This window comes from Centroberyx affinis, unplaced genomic scaffold (genome assembly GCF_046629955.1).
Source record: "Centroberyx affinis isolate AG114_WGS23_722 - 3 ecotype Tasmania unplaced genomic scaffold, CSIRO-AGI_Caff_v1 ptg006598l_1, whole genome shotgun sequence".
In the NCBI taxonomy this organism is placed as follows: domain Eukaryota; kingdom Metazoa; phylum Chordata; class Actinopteri; order Beryciformes; family Berycidae; genus Centroberyx; species Centroberyx affinis.
Window position 1 is genome coordinate 5,227 of NW_027283343.1, and position 16,600 is coordinate 21,826.

The 16,600-nt window shown below is 43.2% G+C and overlaps 1 protein-coding gene across 1 annotated transcript; it reads right to left on the bottom strand.

Moving 5' to 3' along the window:
* Positions 1-462: 462 nt before the first annotated feature.
* tgfb1a (transforming growth factor, beta 1a) lies at positions 463-12,183 on the bottom strand. Its single transcript, XM_071512881.1, has 6 exons — positions 11,416-12,183; positions 5,504-5,770; positions 3,514-3,745; positions 2,884-3,034; positions 1,914-2,024; positions 463-1,795 (listed from the first exon to the last, which is right to left on the bottom strand). Exons 1-6 carry the CDS (start codon positions 11,744-11,746, stop codon positions 1,748-1,750), a joined length of 1,140 nt encoding a protein of 379 aa, XP_071368982.1. The 5' UTR covers positions 11,747-12,183; the 3' UTR covers positions 463-1,747.
* Between the last annotated feature and the right edge of the window lie 4,417 nt (positions 12,184-16,600).

Genomic DNA, 16,600 nt, shown 5'->3' on the forward strand with positions numbered 1-16,600 from the left:
TTCAACTCCGGTGGCCTAGGTTCAATTCCCAACTCATGCAATTCTTATTTAAACATGGCTAAAACCTTCACCAAAGTTTTAGCTGGGTAACATTAACTCTACGCTAACCTTTTCATGTGATAAACACGTGAAAATGGTGTGCCCAGTTTGTGGTTTCGGCATGCAACGCTTTCATGGTGGAGGAACATAATCTTCATCTTATTCGTGTCCACAACATGTAATCTGCATTTCAGAGTTTGTGCTCATTTCATGAAATTTCATGAGACTGTGCTGACTCCACTTGTCTTAATAAAAACACATACACATGCAAGCATGCACCGACAAGTGTGCACACACACACATACGCACATCTACACAACACAGCTCAGACAAGTAGAAACATCCCATGTGGTTGTATTTTACTCACAATAAGTCTTCCACACTCACGTGATAATTTAACATCAATGTTTATTTCAAGTTCTTAAAATATTTACAAAGAAAGGAGGAGAATTTCCAAAAAATAAGTGCAATATGGTATACCGAAAAAAACAAACACTTGTTGCTTTATTGCTAAATTTGAAATCATAGAAGCTGAATTAACTCTTTAGAGAGAGCTGAATTGTGCAAAGAGAGCATCACACTACAGACAAAAGTAAAAACTTGTCCTTAGATAAAAGGCAATAAATTGTCACTAATTTACTAAGGCAATAAAAACCAGCAAATGTGTGCACAGAGTCTTAATGGTACTCCCCTAAAACCAACACCACAACCACATCCCCTAACCCTAGCCCTCTAAAGACAACAAGCTGGCTGTAAACCCAGGGGGGAGATAAACATGGTGTCACCACTCTTACAACCGCTGATATTACTCATGGCTTTGACAGCATGGGAGGCTTCATAAGGATAAGCTGACATTCACAGACAGAGCATTGTAAAAACACATGGGGTAAAAAAACAAAACAGAATGCAAGTAAAAGTGATGGACGGTTCAGGTGAAACATGTAGCTACGGTAGCTCAGTTGGCCAGCGACAGCAGCCTCTCAGTCAGTGGGAGTTTCCCCAGGCGGGACGTCCCCGCTGGCGGCGTGGCCGTCTGCTGTCCTTTATGGTGGAGCTCATCCAGAAAACACCTGGTCCAACCAGGAAAACCCCACCAACTACCGTTTCCCAGACCTGGGATTCAGCACCTTTGAGTATGACCTCTTTAGGAAGATGATGTGGCAAACAAAAAATGTCCTGAACGACTGTCTGTAAAATAGAAGCGTTCCTTCCGTCGAAGTCAGTTTGGTCCCTCCTGTCCTTTGGCATCTTTTTTTTTTTTTTTTGTAAGAAAACATTTTTACACTTCTTTACAGATCTGTCCTATAACAAATAAATTAATTCATTTCAAGACAGATATTTCCTGGCTATCACTAGAAAAAAAAGTATATATACACATAGAAAATATCATCTATATATCTATAAAAAGAAGTCCATGTTCTGGTGGGCTTCAAACATGGCAACCCAGATAAGGGCAGGCCTTGCAGGAGGAAGGGATGTCAAGGCTGGACCATGAAGATACTGATGTTTGTTTGTTTGTTTTCTTCCCCTTTCCTCTCCTACATTGCTCTCTTCCTATCTCTCTCACACACTCCTCTCTGTGGGCTCAGACGCAACTTCTTCCATGTCTGTATATGTCCATAATATGTTTGAGGGGAGGGGACAGGACCCCCAGAGACCCTCAGAGACCCCCAGAGACCCCCAGAGAGCCGTAGGCCACGTTGTATTTTTAGCTACACTTGCAGGACTTCACGATCATGTTGGACAACTGCTCCACCTGAAAGGAGAAAAATCAACAGCGACATGATCAACCGCCCGTAACTGCCGCCGTCACACAAAATGTCCCGTAAACACTTCACCTCAGAATGAATATGACTCTGCTGCGGTGTAGCTACCTTGTGTTGCCTGCCCACATAGTAGAGGATTGGCAGCGGCTCCAGGGTCTGGGGTACGCAGCAGGGCTGGGCAGAGGCTCCGGGGTTGTGGTGCTTGTACAGGGCCAAGATCTGTAAACGATTATATTGGAGAGAGAGAGAGAGAGAGAGAGAGAGAGAGAGGCAAAGAGAACTCAGTACTTAAAATTTCATCACCAGCATGACTTCTGCCAATTGTAACAGGCAGGGGCTAAATCGCAGAGGGCTAACATGTCTGTTGGCTACGAGAAAGAGAGAGAGAGAGAGAAAGGGGATCCAGGTCAGGACATGGGTCTTGTTGACTCGCACCGTGCTGTAACAGTGCCACCTAGTAGGGGTTAGACCGATGAATCAGTTGGTCAATAAACAGGGATGATATTGGGCTTTTATTAAATATCAAATATCGGCTATTCAGTGATGTGAAGCTACAGTGAAGCTACAGGAAAACGGTCTAGAAAACCTGCAACTGAATGTTATTTTCTTTGCATGTTTTATTTATTCATTTAATTGTTCAATTATTTTTTTTGTAAATTAATTCTTCATTTAAAGGCCTCATGTATCCCAGAGTTTCCCCTACTATTGAATAGGTGCAGAGGAGAGTTTCAGAGTCTCATGGTCTAAACGTTGTTTTAGAGGCTTTTCCACCCTGCCAATAATAAAAAATATGAGAAAAAAATTGAATACTTGTCAATTTTGGCATGGAAATGGTCAAATTTAAAGATATTGACTATCGGCATAATATTGGTATTATGCCGATGCCATATTGGTTGAACCCTCGTACCAAGAACCGACTAAGAGAGGACACACCACAGGGGAGCGGGTCAAAACAGCCATTTTGTAAATAGAGCAAATTTCTAGTCGCACTGCTGTCTAAACTGGCCAAACCACCATACCTGATTCAACCATGTAACAAGATGTGGGCTGTGCACCACAGAGAGGTGTCGCACTGTACCTGGGAATATTTGTTTTCAGCGCTCCAGATGTAGGTGCAGGACCCCATGCAGTAGTTGGCATGGTAACCCTTTGGTCTGTGTATCCACTTCCAGCCCAGATCTTTCCTGAAGTCGATGTACAGCTTCCGCACGCAGCAACTCTCTGTGCTGCTGCATGGGAGAAAAGAGGAAAACGTCCTTTAAGTGGATGTTTTGAGCAGTGAAATGTCATATAAATCTTTCAGAGCATAGACAATGTTGCAGCAAGTACATTTTTAAGACCAGTGATCTAAATAAGTCATTGACTTTGTTTTACCCTTCATAACTTTGAGATGCATGTAGGTTTTAAATCTGGGTTATAAAGCTGCACTAGGCAGGATGTTTATGTAAAAATACACCCATCTTATCAGCCTAAATCACAAATACAATACAATACAGTGAAATCCAAACTGTCTCCTAAACAGTAGAGTTGGTGTGCTGTGTGCAGTTTACCGCTGTCACCTTACATGATTTCTCTGTATTGAAATTCTAATTTTTCAAACAGTTACTTGCTTGCTGCCATTTGGAGCCGCCAATGTGCGAAGTTGCCAAGTGCAGCTTTAAAAATTGTCCACGAAATGAAACGTTGTGAGATATACAGGAGTCCTTACTCTGTGCAGGCCTCCTCTGTTCCCGTGGAGCGTTTCTTGCGCGAGGTGAGCTGGCTGCTGTTGTTCTGAGGGATGGACATGGTCAGGATGTAGGGCTTCTGCGTGTTCCTAGACAGGATCTCTGTGTCTCCCCTTCCAGTCTGGAGCCCAGAGATGGTGAAACTGAACTGACTGTCCACGGTTGACAGGCCGCATTCACAGAACAGCTTGAGCTGGAAACCCTGCTCTTCCTCTGGTCAACACAGACACAGACACACACACACACACACACACACATTCACAACAGTGAGTAATGTAAGACTGCCTCCATGTGAGTAAATGTTGTTTGGAGGTTGCACATGAGCTACTAGTGGATTAAACAGAAAAACAGAGGTCATAGCAATACTAATATTTTGTATAAAAGTGGTGACATATACTGCTTATTGGCATTCTATTTAATATGACCTGCCTGTGTATCTGCCTTTGTAATTGTGACTTAGTTATTTCAAAATAAAAGTCCTGTTTTCATGTGGTGTTTCTCTTATTTTGTCCACCCCCTGTATATACAATAGTGCAGTGGTTCCCAAACTTTTTAAAGTCCTGTACCCCCTCAAACATTCAACCTCCTGCTGTGTACCCCCTCTATCTCTACAGACAGCCAACTCTCATATGATGTTACATTTTGCCATGTTTGTAAGCCTGCTACAAAAAGGAAGTGCCGTAAAACTTCAGTTAATAGCCCGGGCTTTTATTTGCTTCAAACACTGAACTCAACCGGCCTATATTTGGGACAGGCGTCTATATGGGACAGGCCTTTAATTCCTTTCGCACAAAACTCTTGCTCAGCAAAGAGGGGAAATACTATCAAATTGTTTATTTAAACCAGTATGAATATTATTTGTATCAAAATTAGGCTGTGGAATAACATATCAATTACGAATCATTCATTTGATCTCGCTCCGAGAGGGAGAGAGGGAGAGAGAGAGAGAGAGAGAGAGAGAGAGAGAGAGAGAGAGAGACCCGTATCAAAATACCGGTAGCCTACCTTAGAAAGGATGAAAGCCGAAAAAAGAACAGAGAAATGTCTTGCTGCTGCTTCTCCTGAGTTTTGTTAAGCAACTGACAGCTTGAATTTCAGGTCGTACCCTACTTTTTCTCTGTGCCGCCATGGCGATCAGCAAATGTGACTGACGTTTGAGTGCAAGTAAAAAAAATAAAAATAAACTGCTTTGCAGCGTCAAAGACAACCAGCTTCTAAGTGAGACTGGCCTTTATTTGTCAAAACGTGTAGCCACACCCGGCCAGTAAAAGAGACAGAGCCAATGAGGCAGAGTAGGGGCAAGTCTTCGCAGAATGACACACTGCTAAAGATCATGCGACTGCCGACTGTCAATTACTGACTGTGACTGACTTAGTGACTGAAGTGGGGTTTTTTTAAGTGTGGGTTTATTTTTGACACAGAGAGGGTACTATAGATTTATTTTTTTTTTAACTGCAAGTACCCCTGGGGGTACGCGTACCCCACTTTGGGAATAGCTGCAATAGTGTAATACTATCAATACAGTATAGAATACTAATATATTAATACATAATTCTATATTATGCTACTATGCTGTACTACATACACTATACTACGCTATGTTATGCTACGCTATGTTATGCTATGCTATATTATGCTATGCTAAGCCATTCTATACTATATATCTAGATATTTCTATACTATAGATAGATAGATAGATAGAGAGATAGATAGATGGATAGGTAGATAGATAGATAGATAGATAGATAGGTAGAACACTGTAATATGAATAGAATACTGTAAAATGAATATAATCTAACTGCTAGATTGAATTGATTGAATAGCATCAAATAGAATATAGAATATATATATAGAGTATAGAATAGTATCAAATAGAATATTTAATAACATAATAGATTATTTAATATAGCCATCCAGATCATATCTTATGTAAGATGATCAATGTTATGTTAGTGGATGAGAGTAACTCACCGGTCCCTTTGATCCAGTTCTGCATGGTCTCGGTCACAACGAAGGACAGCGTCTTGTCTCTCCACTCGTTGGTGATGAAGCGGGAGGCGAGGTAGCGGGGCGAGCTGCCCAGGCCCTCGTACAGCTCCACCCGCTGCTCCGTAGCTATTGCGGTGCTCTTGATGACCATCCGCAGCTCGGCGCTGGTCAGCAGGTGGTAGTTCCCCACACTCGCCCGCATCTCCGTGATGTTGAACAGCATCTGGTGATACTGCTTGGTGCTGTTACCTGCATTACAGAAAAATGGGCAATTATTTATTTGGAGATTTGGAACTTTTTCAGACTATTTTGGAGTTCAATCAAGAAAAGAAACTGACGAATGAGGCTCAACCCAGAGAATGACTGAGGTTCTGGATATAAGCACAATATGCAGGAAGAGAGAAATGTGGGAAATTGCATTTTTGAGCAATGTCAATCTTCTCATCTCTGTCAGTTCAAGTCTCAATATGATACAATCTTTCAACCTCCAAGACTCACTTTGCCAGCTCTCACTGGAATAGATCCAAAAATAATCTGTCTAGTACTTCCCAAACATTTTAATATTCCTACTTCCCTCTCCTCCCTCACTGCCACGTGTCTCCTAGCAGAAATAGGGAGACAAGAGACAAGAGAGGAAGGGAAGACTTACAGATTTTTCTACGCTTTTTTCTTTTCACATCTTGTGCATCATTTGTAAAACTGTCAACTGATGATGGCCTCATGTCAATGATGCCTTTTCTATGTATTAAATTACAAGTTCTGATTAAATTAACCTTAAACATGCATATTTCTGTGAATAGAACAGAATACTTTATTATCCCACAGGGAAATTTTTTTGCGATAGTAGGCATTGGCATACACATACGTATACAAGATGACACGGATCAAGACATGGACATTCAAGACATGACATGTAAAGTAGTTAAGAGTCCTTGTTTAGAGAGTTGATGCTGGTTGGGATAAATTTGCAGCACGTTTTACAGAGGAGACTTTTGAACCTTCAGCCAGAGGGTAACAGTATACAGAATAGATGCATTTGTGAAGGGAGAATCTGAACTTCACCATGTGAACCATGTGTGCCTGTATCTACTTACAGCATGGACTTATCCACTTTATTATCTCCGGGCACAAGAGAGGATCACTTTTAAACTAATGGGAACAATTCGAGGAGAATCTGACTCTTAAACAGAAGTTGTTCTGACTCTGCTCCTGATCAAAATTTTTGTTTTTATTTTAAAACCCAGCCTCAGAGCAAATTCAGTGTTTAAAAGCATAAAAGTAGCTTCCCGACTGAAAATAATATATATAACCGGCAACTGACTGACTATATAATTTATTATACAGCTATTCTATATTGTACAGTGTTGAATAAGTATCAAATAATACTCTACTAGGTCCTAGATGGCACTGACGATGTAGGGTTATATATTTGTGCAATTACTGATATCACTTTACACTGGCCTCATTCATGTGTATTAACCAAAGAAAAAGGTGCTTAACTAAAATCTCTATAATAAATAATGTACTTGGAATGTTGTAACAACACAAGTACAATGTGAACAAAATAAGTACTAACTACTACTAGTAGTGATAATAACTACTAACTTAACTACTAACTAGGACTCATGCTAACTTATCTGAGGCATCATTGCTCAAGTTGTGACATTTTGACTAGGTGTGTTCAAAAATATTCATTATTCAAGTACTGGAACTAGAACTCTTTTTTATAAGTCCTTATGTTAGTACATTATACTTGTTACCATGTTACCACGTAACATACATAATGTATTACAGAAATGTTCATTACTACTTAGACAACATTATTATCCACTTACTCACTTGATATTTTTTCATTGCTTAATACACATTCATAGAATGGAGTACACCCATTGTAAAGTGTTGCACAATTATCTTAACTGAAGCCAAAGAAACAGCCATTCCAATTGTTGTAAAGCTGACCATAGAGAGTGTTTTGTTGTATTACTGTATTACTGCCCGTATTTGCAACATTTATTGCTGAGCCTGCCCATAACATGACAGGAGGACAGAAAACAGAGCCAAGCTACTGACGGCTTTAACGCCGTAAATTTACCAGCATTCCATTACGAAGGATTAAGTCCGACAGAGACATGCAGAGATAAGCGCAGCAAGGCAGATAAAGAGTGAAACATCATATAGAAAGAGAGAGTGAGAGGTGGAATGGGAACGGTTACTGGGGGTGGGAGGTGGGAAGTGGGAGGTGGGAGGTGGGGGGAGGTGTAACAAGAGACAAGAGAAATGCAAAAAAAAAAAAACACAGCAAAGTGAAGAATGCACTCGTACAAGTATAAGACACAGACATGTGAATAGTGTTAGGAGTATGGAGGGAGGTGTGTGTGTGTGTGTGTGTGTGTGTGTGTGTGTGTGTGGAGGGGGTTGGCAGGGAAACTGGAGATGTGTATGTGTATCAATGGAGCCTGGGGTCTGGCCCGAGCCCAAACCTCCTACTCTGCCCCAGCCTGCCAAAGCCGGGATTCTCGGATCTCAGCTCCAGTAATTACTCTCTGACAGCAGCTCCGGCTGCGGGGCCAGAACCAGGCCTCGCATGCTTCTACTGTACCTGGTCGGTCCAGGCCGTACCAGGGTCCTCTAGATACGTCATGACTGCCTGTGAATCATTTACTAACATCACCATCCCCATCCTAGCGTAGCTCGTGTTTCACTCCTTATAATAACACCAAACTGAAACTGAAAAGAGCTGGTGTGGAGTGTAAAGGGAAATGAGATGACATTTTGCTGGACCCGCCCAGAGAGCGGACATGAAATGTTTGGTTGAAGGTGCATGAATGGAAATATAGAGTGTCAAAGTAGTATATATGGATAGCCGTGGCCTGGCAGTGATGTACCACGCGACACCAAGCTCGGAAAAGTCAGCGGCTCGAGCGAGTTAGAGCAAACAGAGGTAAATGTGTTAGGGGTTAGAGAAGTGTTTACGAAACAGGAAATTAAGTCACTTCCCCAAGAGCCGTATTGGTTGCAGTGCAGTAATTACGGTGCAGCTTTATCATCACTTCTACTTTCCAATTAACACAGCGTGCATTGTTTCTGGAGGCAGTGCTTTAGCGGTGCCTATCACTGAGCAGCTCATGTGATCAAAATACAGCACTTCAGGGAACAAAGTGTAAAACTGCGTCTCCATGCTCGGCTGAGTGTGGGTGAAAACAGGCCCCGCTCTTCTAGATAGTGGGGAAAGATAGCACCCTAGCCCTGCGTGCTAACATGGGTGTGGGGGGATTTGTGTGTTGAATCAGGGCCTATCCCCAGGTAAGCCGGGGACAGCTGTTGTGACAGGTAGGGAGACAGCTCTGTAATTACCAGTGGGAGGAACCAGATTCCAGCAACAGGCTAAATACCTGCCTCCTTCATACGCTCGGCTCCACCCTCCCACGGCCCGCTCGTCTTGCTCGTTTTCCCCACCTCACCCTGCATCTCACGGCCTCCGACCCCATCACTTCTCTGCCACATCATAGCACGATGGCAGCGGGTTCATTCATCTTCAAGAAAATAAAATCATAACCGATGCTGCACCGAGGCACTGAACTAAATTCTCTCCTCTACTGGCTCGATTCAAGAGGAGAAAATAGTTCCCTCTGTATGCAAGCTGAATTACTTTTGGACCGATCCCATGTTAAATGGGAGAGGTAAATTTGTGTGGGCTTCAAGGGAAGGATGACTGCTAACTGGCTGGAGGAATTTGGCCTCATCCACCACACAATTGCCATAATGGAGGCTAAAACTATTAGGTTATAAAATGCTGTGCACACAAATATGCATCCCTGTAGGCTGTCCAGGGTTATCAGGAAAGTGTGAGTCGTCCAATAAAAAGGAACCACAAGCTGAAACGACGCTGCTGATGAATGCTAATGAAAATAGAAACCTTGCTCTGCCGTTAGATTCCGTTTTAATTACTTTGTTCAAACAGAGCTCTTCAGTCTTTCTCAGTGAAGAGCAGGACTCTGGTTGCCTCCCACACCCCCTTGTCTTTTTTTTTTTTTATAATTGCAAAACATTTTTCTTTCCTGCCTTGTGTACACGTAGGCCTACACACGTACACACACACACACACACACACGTACACTCATACACTTGCCGTTCCCCCGTTCCAAGTGTGCGGAAGATGAGTGCGTTTTAATGAGCCAGGCTGAGGGTTAAGACAGTGGATGGGTGTTCTCTGGCCTTCCACAGAAGTAGGAAACACAGGCTCCCCATGGGCACTGCTTGCACCGGACCTGAGTCACTCACGATCTCAGTGGCTATCAGCCTGCCTTCCTTCCTGCCAAGCTGCCCTGTCACAAACACACTGCAAACACACTGATAATAAGCTCAGGAAGCTAACCAGAGAGAGAGAAAAAGAGAGGGAAGAGAGAGAGAGAGAGAGAAAAAGAGAAAGAGCTGGACAGAGAGACCTACACTGGTCAGAGAAAGAGAGACAGAATGTGGTCAGAGAAAAAGAAAGAGAAAGAGATATGAGGGAGAACAAGTGACAGGGTAATGCAGGGAGAACCCAATACTCAAGTTACAGGAAAGCCCCAATCCCCGAGGGACAGAGAGGAAAAAAAGAAAAAGAAAGAGAGGGAATGAGACAGGGTGAGGGTGAAGGAGTGCACTGCATGTCTTCTCTTATCCCATATTCTCTCCTTTCCCTCCTGTTCTTTGGCTCCCATCTAAGCAGAACAAAACCATGCCCTTCATTTTCAAGGTTCTTTTGTTCTCTCTTTGGTGTGTACGCTCCTGAACACGGTCCATCCACTCAAGTCTTTCCTTTGAAGTGGTGGATAAAGGGAGGGATAGTGAGGATGCCTGCCTGAAAGAGTGAGCAGAATTGGCCTGTACAGAACAATGGAGCAAAGAAACAAAACCAAAAAAATATGTTTATCATAATAGCTTGGGAGTCATTTTGCAATTACAGCCAAAGACCACTTGGCTAAACAAACAACAAATGCAGGCTGGCCAAACAAACAATGGAGCAGTAAAAATGCCATGGATACCATGAGAGCAACGCAGAGCATCAGAACAGATGCAACAGAGTCCTGTAACTTCTTACGCCTGTGATCTCTGAACCTCTCAAGCTGCCTGAAGATGTTGGGTGGAGATCAGAAGGGGTTTCACATGTTGAGTGAATTTATGGCAGGAATTGGAGTTGACACCAGCCATTGGGCAAATGCTGGTTAATTTTGTCTGTAGCCGGTAAGTCTGTCTAGCCTACAAGCCGCTTTAGCAGGTAACCAACCGTCATAAAGAGGTACTTATGAACTTGGACCCTTGGTTTTTCAATACATTCTTGTAATTCACATTCCGAAAAGCACCTGTTGATTACTTTCTGCCATTGACATTTCTGTTACCAAATAGCGCTCCTTTGATTTTTTCTGATTAAGAGGTCCTATTCTATTCTAAAAAACTAGCTGGCTGGTGAAATAGCTGGCTGGCGAACTTTGTGGTTGTTTGTAGGGCGTTGTGGCCAGTGGACAAGAAAGTTAGTGTGCTGCACTGATTTATCAACATATGCTTTCAGGAGCAATCAGTCAATGTCGTAGTGACGTTGTTTTGCATCACAGGTGGACTTTCAGCAACTGTTAATACAAGAACTGAACCATGACCAGATTTTTTTAATGGAAACTACCAATGTGTCTCCAGGATTGTGTGTGCGTAAATATGCTTCCACGTGTATGTGAACCTTGAGCAGTGAGCCTTAGCGTACATTGGAAATGTGGGGTGATAAATCATGAAGTCACAGTCCTAGTGCAGTAGTTAAACCATCAGCAGTTGCCTCCATTCTTGACTATGCGTGCCCGTGTGCACCGATGCGTATATTTTTATGAGTGATGTATTATAGTCCTGAGCTATTTGGTACTCACCTTCCTTCATTTTGAACTTGTGCAGCTCCTTGGCGAAGTACTCCTCCTCCTCCTGCTGTGTGGAGATGGGCAGGGGCTCGGACTGCTGCTCCTTCAGCATCTCCTCGGTGCTGTTGTAGAGGGACAGCAGGTTGGTGGGGATCTGCTCCGCCTCTCCGGCCTGCTCCGGCTCCGGCTCCTTGGGCATCCGCAGTTTGCTGAGGATCTGGCCCCTGATGGCCTCGATGCGCTTCTTCTTCACCAGCTCCAGGTCCACCGTCTTACACGTAGACATGCCGCTCACGCTGCCCACCATGCACACAGCCAGCATCGCCAAGCACGCCAGCCTCATGGTGCCAACCTGACTGCTGCGGCTCTTCTGGACTCGGTTTCTCAGCGAGTCTCCCCTCACCTCTTCCCTCCCTGCCTGCCTCCGACCCGGGATGCTTAGGGAACAGTGAATCACTCCGTGGAGAGGTGCGACTGACGCAACGTGTTTACAGGCGGCAGAACAATTAAAGCAGTGTGGAGAGTCCTGGAGGTTCAGTCGCTCCGAGAGGCTGCTGGTGCCGCTGCTGGTGCCGCTGCTGCTGTGAAAACCACCTAACACCTCTGCCTTCTTTGCGTAGAAGCAGGAGGGGAGAATCCCAGCAGGCAGACAGACATCAAGTGATGAGCCAGCCTCTGACTCAGCCGCAGGTAACACAATGACGTCCCAGACGCTGAAGCGAGCCCAGAACGGAGCTGTCAAATGCAAATACAGCCCGAGAGAACATGCACACACAGACAGCGCCCCCAAGACTCAGAAGACCATTACAGCAGTCAGCAGTCCAAAACAATCTACCACAACCCAAACCACCTCACAGAGCCGCCGTTACTCAGAGACCAATGTGTTTTCGATATTATTTCAACCCCCGGTCTAGCAATATGAATTAAATCCTGTGTCTCTGCAGGCAAATATATACAGTTCCACGTGTCAGCTCACTGCTATGTAGTTTCTCTTTACATGACCCCAGAGACCAGCAGAGTGAGTGTGAAGGGGAACTGCCTGTGTAACACTCGACAAAATGAAGAGTGATGTTGGCAGATCCCAAGTCACCGTTTCCTTTCCTCCTTGACCCACAAGGTCTCTTTTTTCAGATCACGAAGGAATTATTGCTGCCTCTGACTTGGTTAAGTCCTGTCCTGTATGCACATGTGCTGTCGAGTGTGCCCTCTCGAACCGTTTCCAAGGAGGAGAAATGAACGAGGATGTATACTCTGCTCAAAGTGGAAAAAAACTGGCCTTCCTATATCTCTGTCTCTGAAGTTTGATCAGATGACCTCCGGCTTCCTTCACAGGCCAGATAAATCTCTCGGGGGACTTGAGTCAGCTCAGAGTTAATCAGATATCCGAGGTGCAGGGAGAGAAAATACAGTATTTCTGACTCTCACTTGCGTTTACTCATGCTACAATAGTGTGCAAACAACAGCAGTCAAGCCAGTAAGCAGAAAGTCTGTACACAAAAACACATCAGACAACATTTATGGTTCCCTGCTCTGACTACCTCTTTTTTTTTTAGCAATAACAGCATGTGATCTGTGTAAAGCAGCAGTTCACATGAAACTGCTGTCAACACCTCAAAATAATACTTACTCTACACACAAAGCAGCTATCTCTATGTAACTATGTCCTCATTCTCACCCGCGATAATACGATAACGTTCAACACTCTGTATAGACAGAGCCTGAGGTGAAAACAGCTCAAATAGTGATGCTATCAGAGAAAAAACACCACAAAACAGAACCCTCCCTCAGTCACTGAAACACTCTCCTCCTGTAACAAAATTTAAGACGTTTAACACACCGATTCTGAAAATGAGTGTACCAAGCAGACCTCAGGTTGACACAGCAGCAGTAACAACAGCAGTAGCCGGAGTAACAATCCCTCTCAGCTCTTGGGGATCGGACTGCAGTCTCGTCTCTATCCTCTCCTCCCTCTATCCATCCATCGGTATCTCCTCCTTTAAGCCCCTGTGCAGTTCCTTCACACCTTTCCTCCTGTGTCTTCTCCCTTTTCACACTCTCCCTCTATTTAACTCCCTGTCTGCCTCCCTTTCTCTCTACGAGCTCCCTCTCTCCTGGTGCTTGTCAGAGCTTGCTGGTGACAAAGTGATTTGTGGGAGCTCTGCGCTCAGCTAACTTTTCTCTCTCTCTGTGTTTTTTGCACTCCCTCCCTCTGTCTCTTTCTCTCTCTCTCTCTCTCTCTCTCCCCCCCTCTTACTCTTCTTTTTTCTGGTTCCTGTTACTCGTCTAATAGAGCGAGGAGCTCTCCGCCCAGGAAATGAGGGTAACGGCCGCAGTGTAAAACATCTGCTGTTTAACAGAGCTCTGCTGCCTGCTCTCTGTCCACATCAGGAAGCCAGGAGCAGAACACGCTGAATGACTGACTTTAGAGGCACCGGCTCCCTCACACTATCTGGCCTGTCTGCCCCTGCGGCCGCGATGACTGACAAGTCAACAAGCCTTGCATGGCACTAGTGTCTCGCCAACTGACCGCCGCATTTACCTGGTGCCAGCGAAGGTGAACGGCTGCCAGGCAAAAGAGCTGAGCCACTGGGGACTGGCTGGTCTAAAAGTAGAACGGTGAATTTCACAGGATGGAGAGCCAACAGGGCTGCGCTCTGCCGTCCCAGGTCTGGGATTGTATATTTTTCAAAGGGGAGACTCAAAGCTAGACTCAAACAAACCAGTGATAGCTTCAATCATTGTGTCTCTGTCTGAGGGATGACTCTACAAGGAAGTAAAGATACTAAAGTGAGGTTTCCCCTTAGTAAATTTTTAGAAAAGAAAACAGTAGTGAAGAATAATCTATTCATCAGAAAATGACACCAGATCTCTGTGGTTAAGAGGAAAAAGACATTTAACACTGACAAGGAAACATGACAAAATCCCCTAAAATACCAACCCAGTAAAGCTATAAAAACAGAAAACAATAAGCACTCAAACAATGATACCATAGACAGTTGTGCCACAGTGTCAAGTGCTGTTTATCTGATTGCCATGCATGATAGGATGGTGATATGCAGTGAGGATGGCTATCAAATATCAACAACTGTTTACTTGTCCTGTCATGTAGGCTTGTGAGAGCTTTAATGGGTATGCGATGCCTCCTGGTGGGGAAAAATGGCACATCATTGACTAGAGCTCTGAATTCTAATGTGTTTCTAAGTTAATGATACCCATTACAATGTTTACTCAAAGTTTGGGGTTGTCATGCCTGTCATTGCCCTCAAGCCATATATTTAAATGTTCAGAACTATTTTCTCTGCTCACCTTTTGGTCGTTTAACATGCTGTATGGGTAAGAATTTTTCTGATATCAATATATATCATAATATGGCTCACACAAAATCATATGTCAAATAATCAAATTAAATAATCAAATTACCATTAACTGAATGGTAATGTTAGGGTGTGATGTCAAACAAAACTGAAATTTTCAAATAGTATTCCTAACATGCCTCATTTTGTCAGAGATTTTAAATAGAATTTGCTTGTTATCTTCAATTTAGACAGCACAATTGTGTGTCACGATATCCCAAAATCACCATAACACCACGATATGATTCCACTGAAAGATGATAAATGATAATATTGAATTATTGCCCAGCCCTACGTACAACCATCACGTCTTACCAGTCTGTGATGGGTCATTACATACCTTTCACCACAAGGCCTCTGTCTGTCTCTGAGGGCGAGAGTGCAACATCGTCTGCTTTCCCATCTTCCCCTGTGAAGTGACCTGTGTCTCCCCCCCGGTGATTCTGCAGTGGGTGTCATGCAGGGTCCCAGGGAGCTGTGGCAAAGTCCTGGAGCCAGACGAGCAGAGGGAGGGCGCTGAGAAAAAACCCCCATTCACAGTCAACCGAGAGAACAGATAGGTTATAAATCATGTCACTGCTAACAGAGTGGGTCCTGACAGCATGCATTTCTGAATGTGGTCAGAGATACTGTAGCTTCTCTGAACAGTCTGTGATGTGAGTTTGTATGTCACAGTGTAGGTTACATATCTAGTAATAGTGTTTAATTGGAATGTAGGAGATGGGAGTGACCTGATTTTACAGTGAAGTTGGTTCTTTTTGCCATAAACTGGTGTTATTTGGATAATACCTCACGTATTAATTGGCCATTATTTCAGTGCATTAACCAATAACTGCAAAAACCTGTGTATTACCTTATAAAAAAGTATTAGTGCACAGCAATACTGTACAAATGCATTCCAGTATGTAGGTTATTGTATGTGTATTAATCTATGGTAAAGTATTTGTAAGTACATAGTGAGTAGGCTACTTAATTTACTTACAGTGGTGTAGAAGAAGAAGAGAAACAGAAGTAGTAGAAAATATTACTCTAAAAAGTATTGCATTACTCATTACAAAAGTAATTACCTTACCTATTACTCCCTGGGAGCAGTCATTTGTTACATTCGTGCTATTACTTTTCTGCTACACATTAAAAAAATTGGCGGTTAGCATTACTGTATAGTTAGCTTTAAAATCGGGACAATTCAGATAGCAGTTAACAGCTAAGTTAACGTTAGATAGCTAATTAGCTATTAACTATCCATTGATTTGAATGGACAGTTAAACCAATTAAGTTAGCTTAGCTTAATATTCAATATTTTTTGATAAAATCGAATCGATAAAATCGAAGTATTGGGAATACTTCCACCTGGAGAAAATTTCTGCCATATTTCTCATTTCTTCTACATGCTGATCTAAAAGAGATCTAATGTTAGCTAACGTTACGTTCACTTACGTTAATTCTGATGAAGATTAGTTGCTGTTTTTTTACACTTCTACTTCATTCTCTTATTTATAGGGGTTGATAACAAAAGCAATGCTTATTTTTTGATTGGTAACCGTAATATTATTAGCAACTAAATTTTAAATAAGTTAGTATTTAGTTACACTACTCTTTACTGGGAAAACTAACTTAACATACTAACGTGTTTCCACCACACCTAACACCGAAGAAGAGCAAGAATCATCATCATCATCATCATCATCATCATCATCATCACCAGCAGGTAGGTAGTAACCAGCCCTAAACAGTGCAGTGTATGTACATGCGTGTTTTACGTAGCCTACTTTGTGAATAGGCTAGCTCGATTGTTGGCCTTTTCCGCGCTGTTTCCATGGAGTCAGGTCGACGTCGTAGTGACC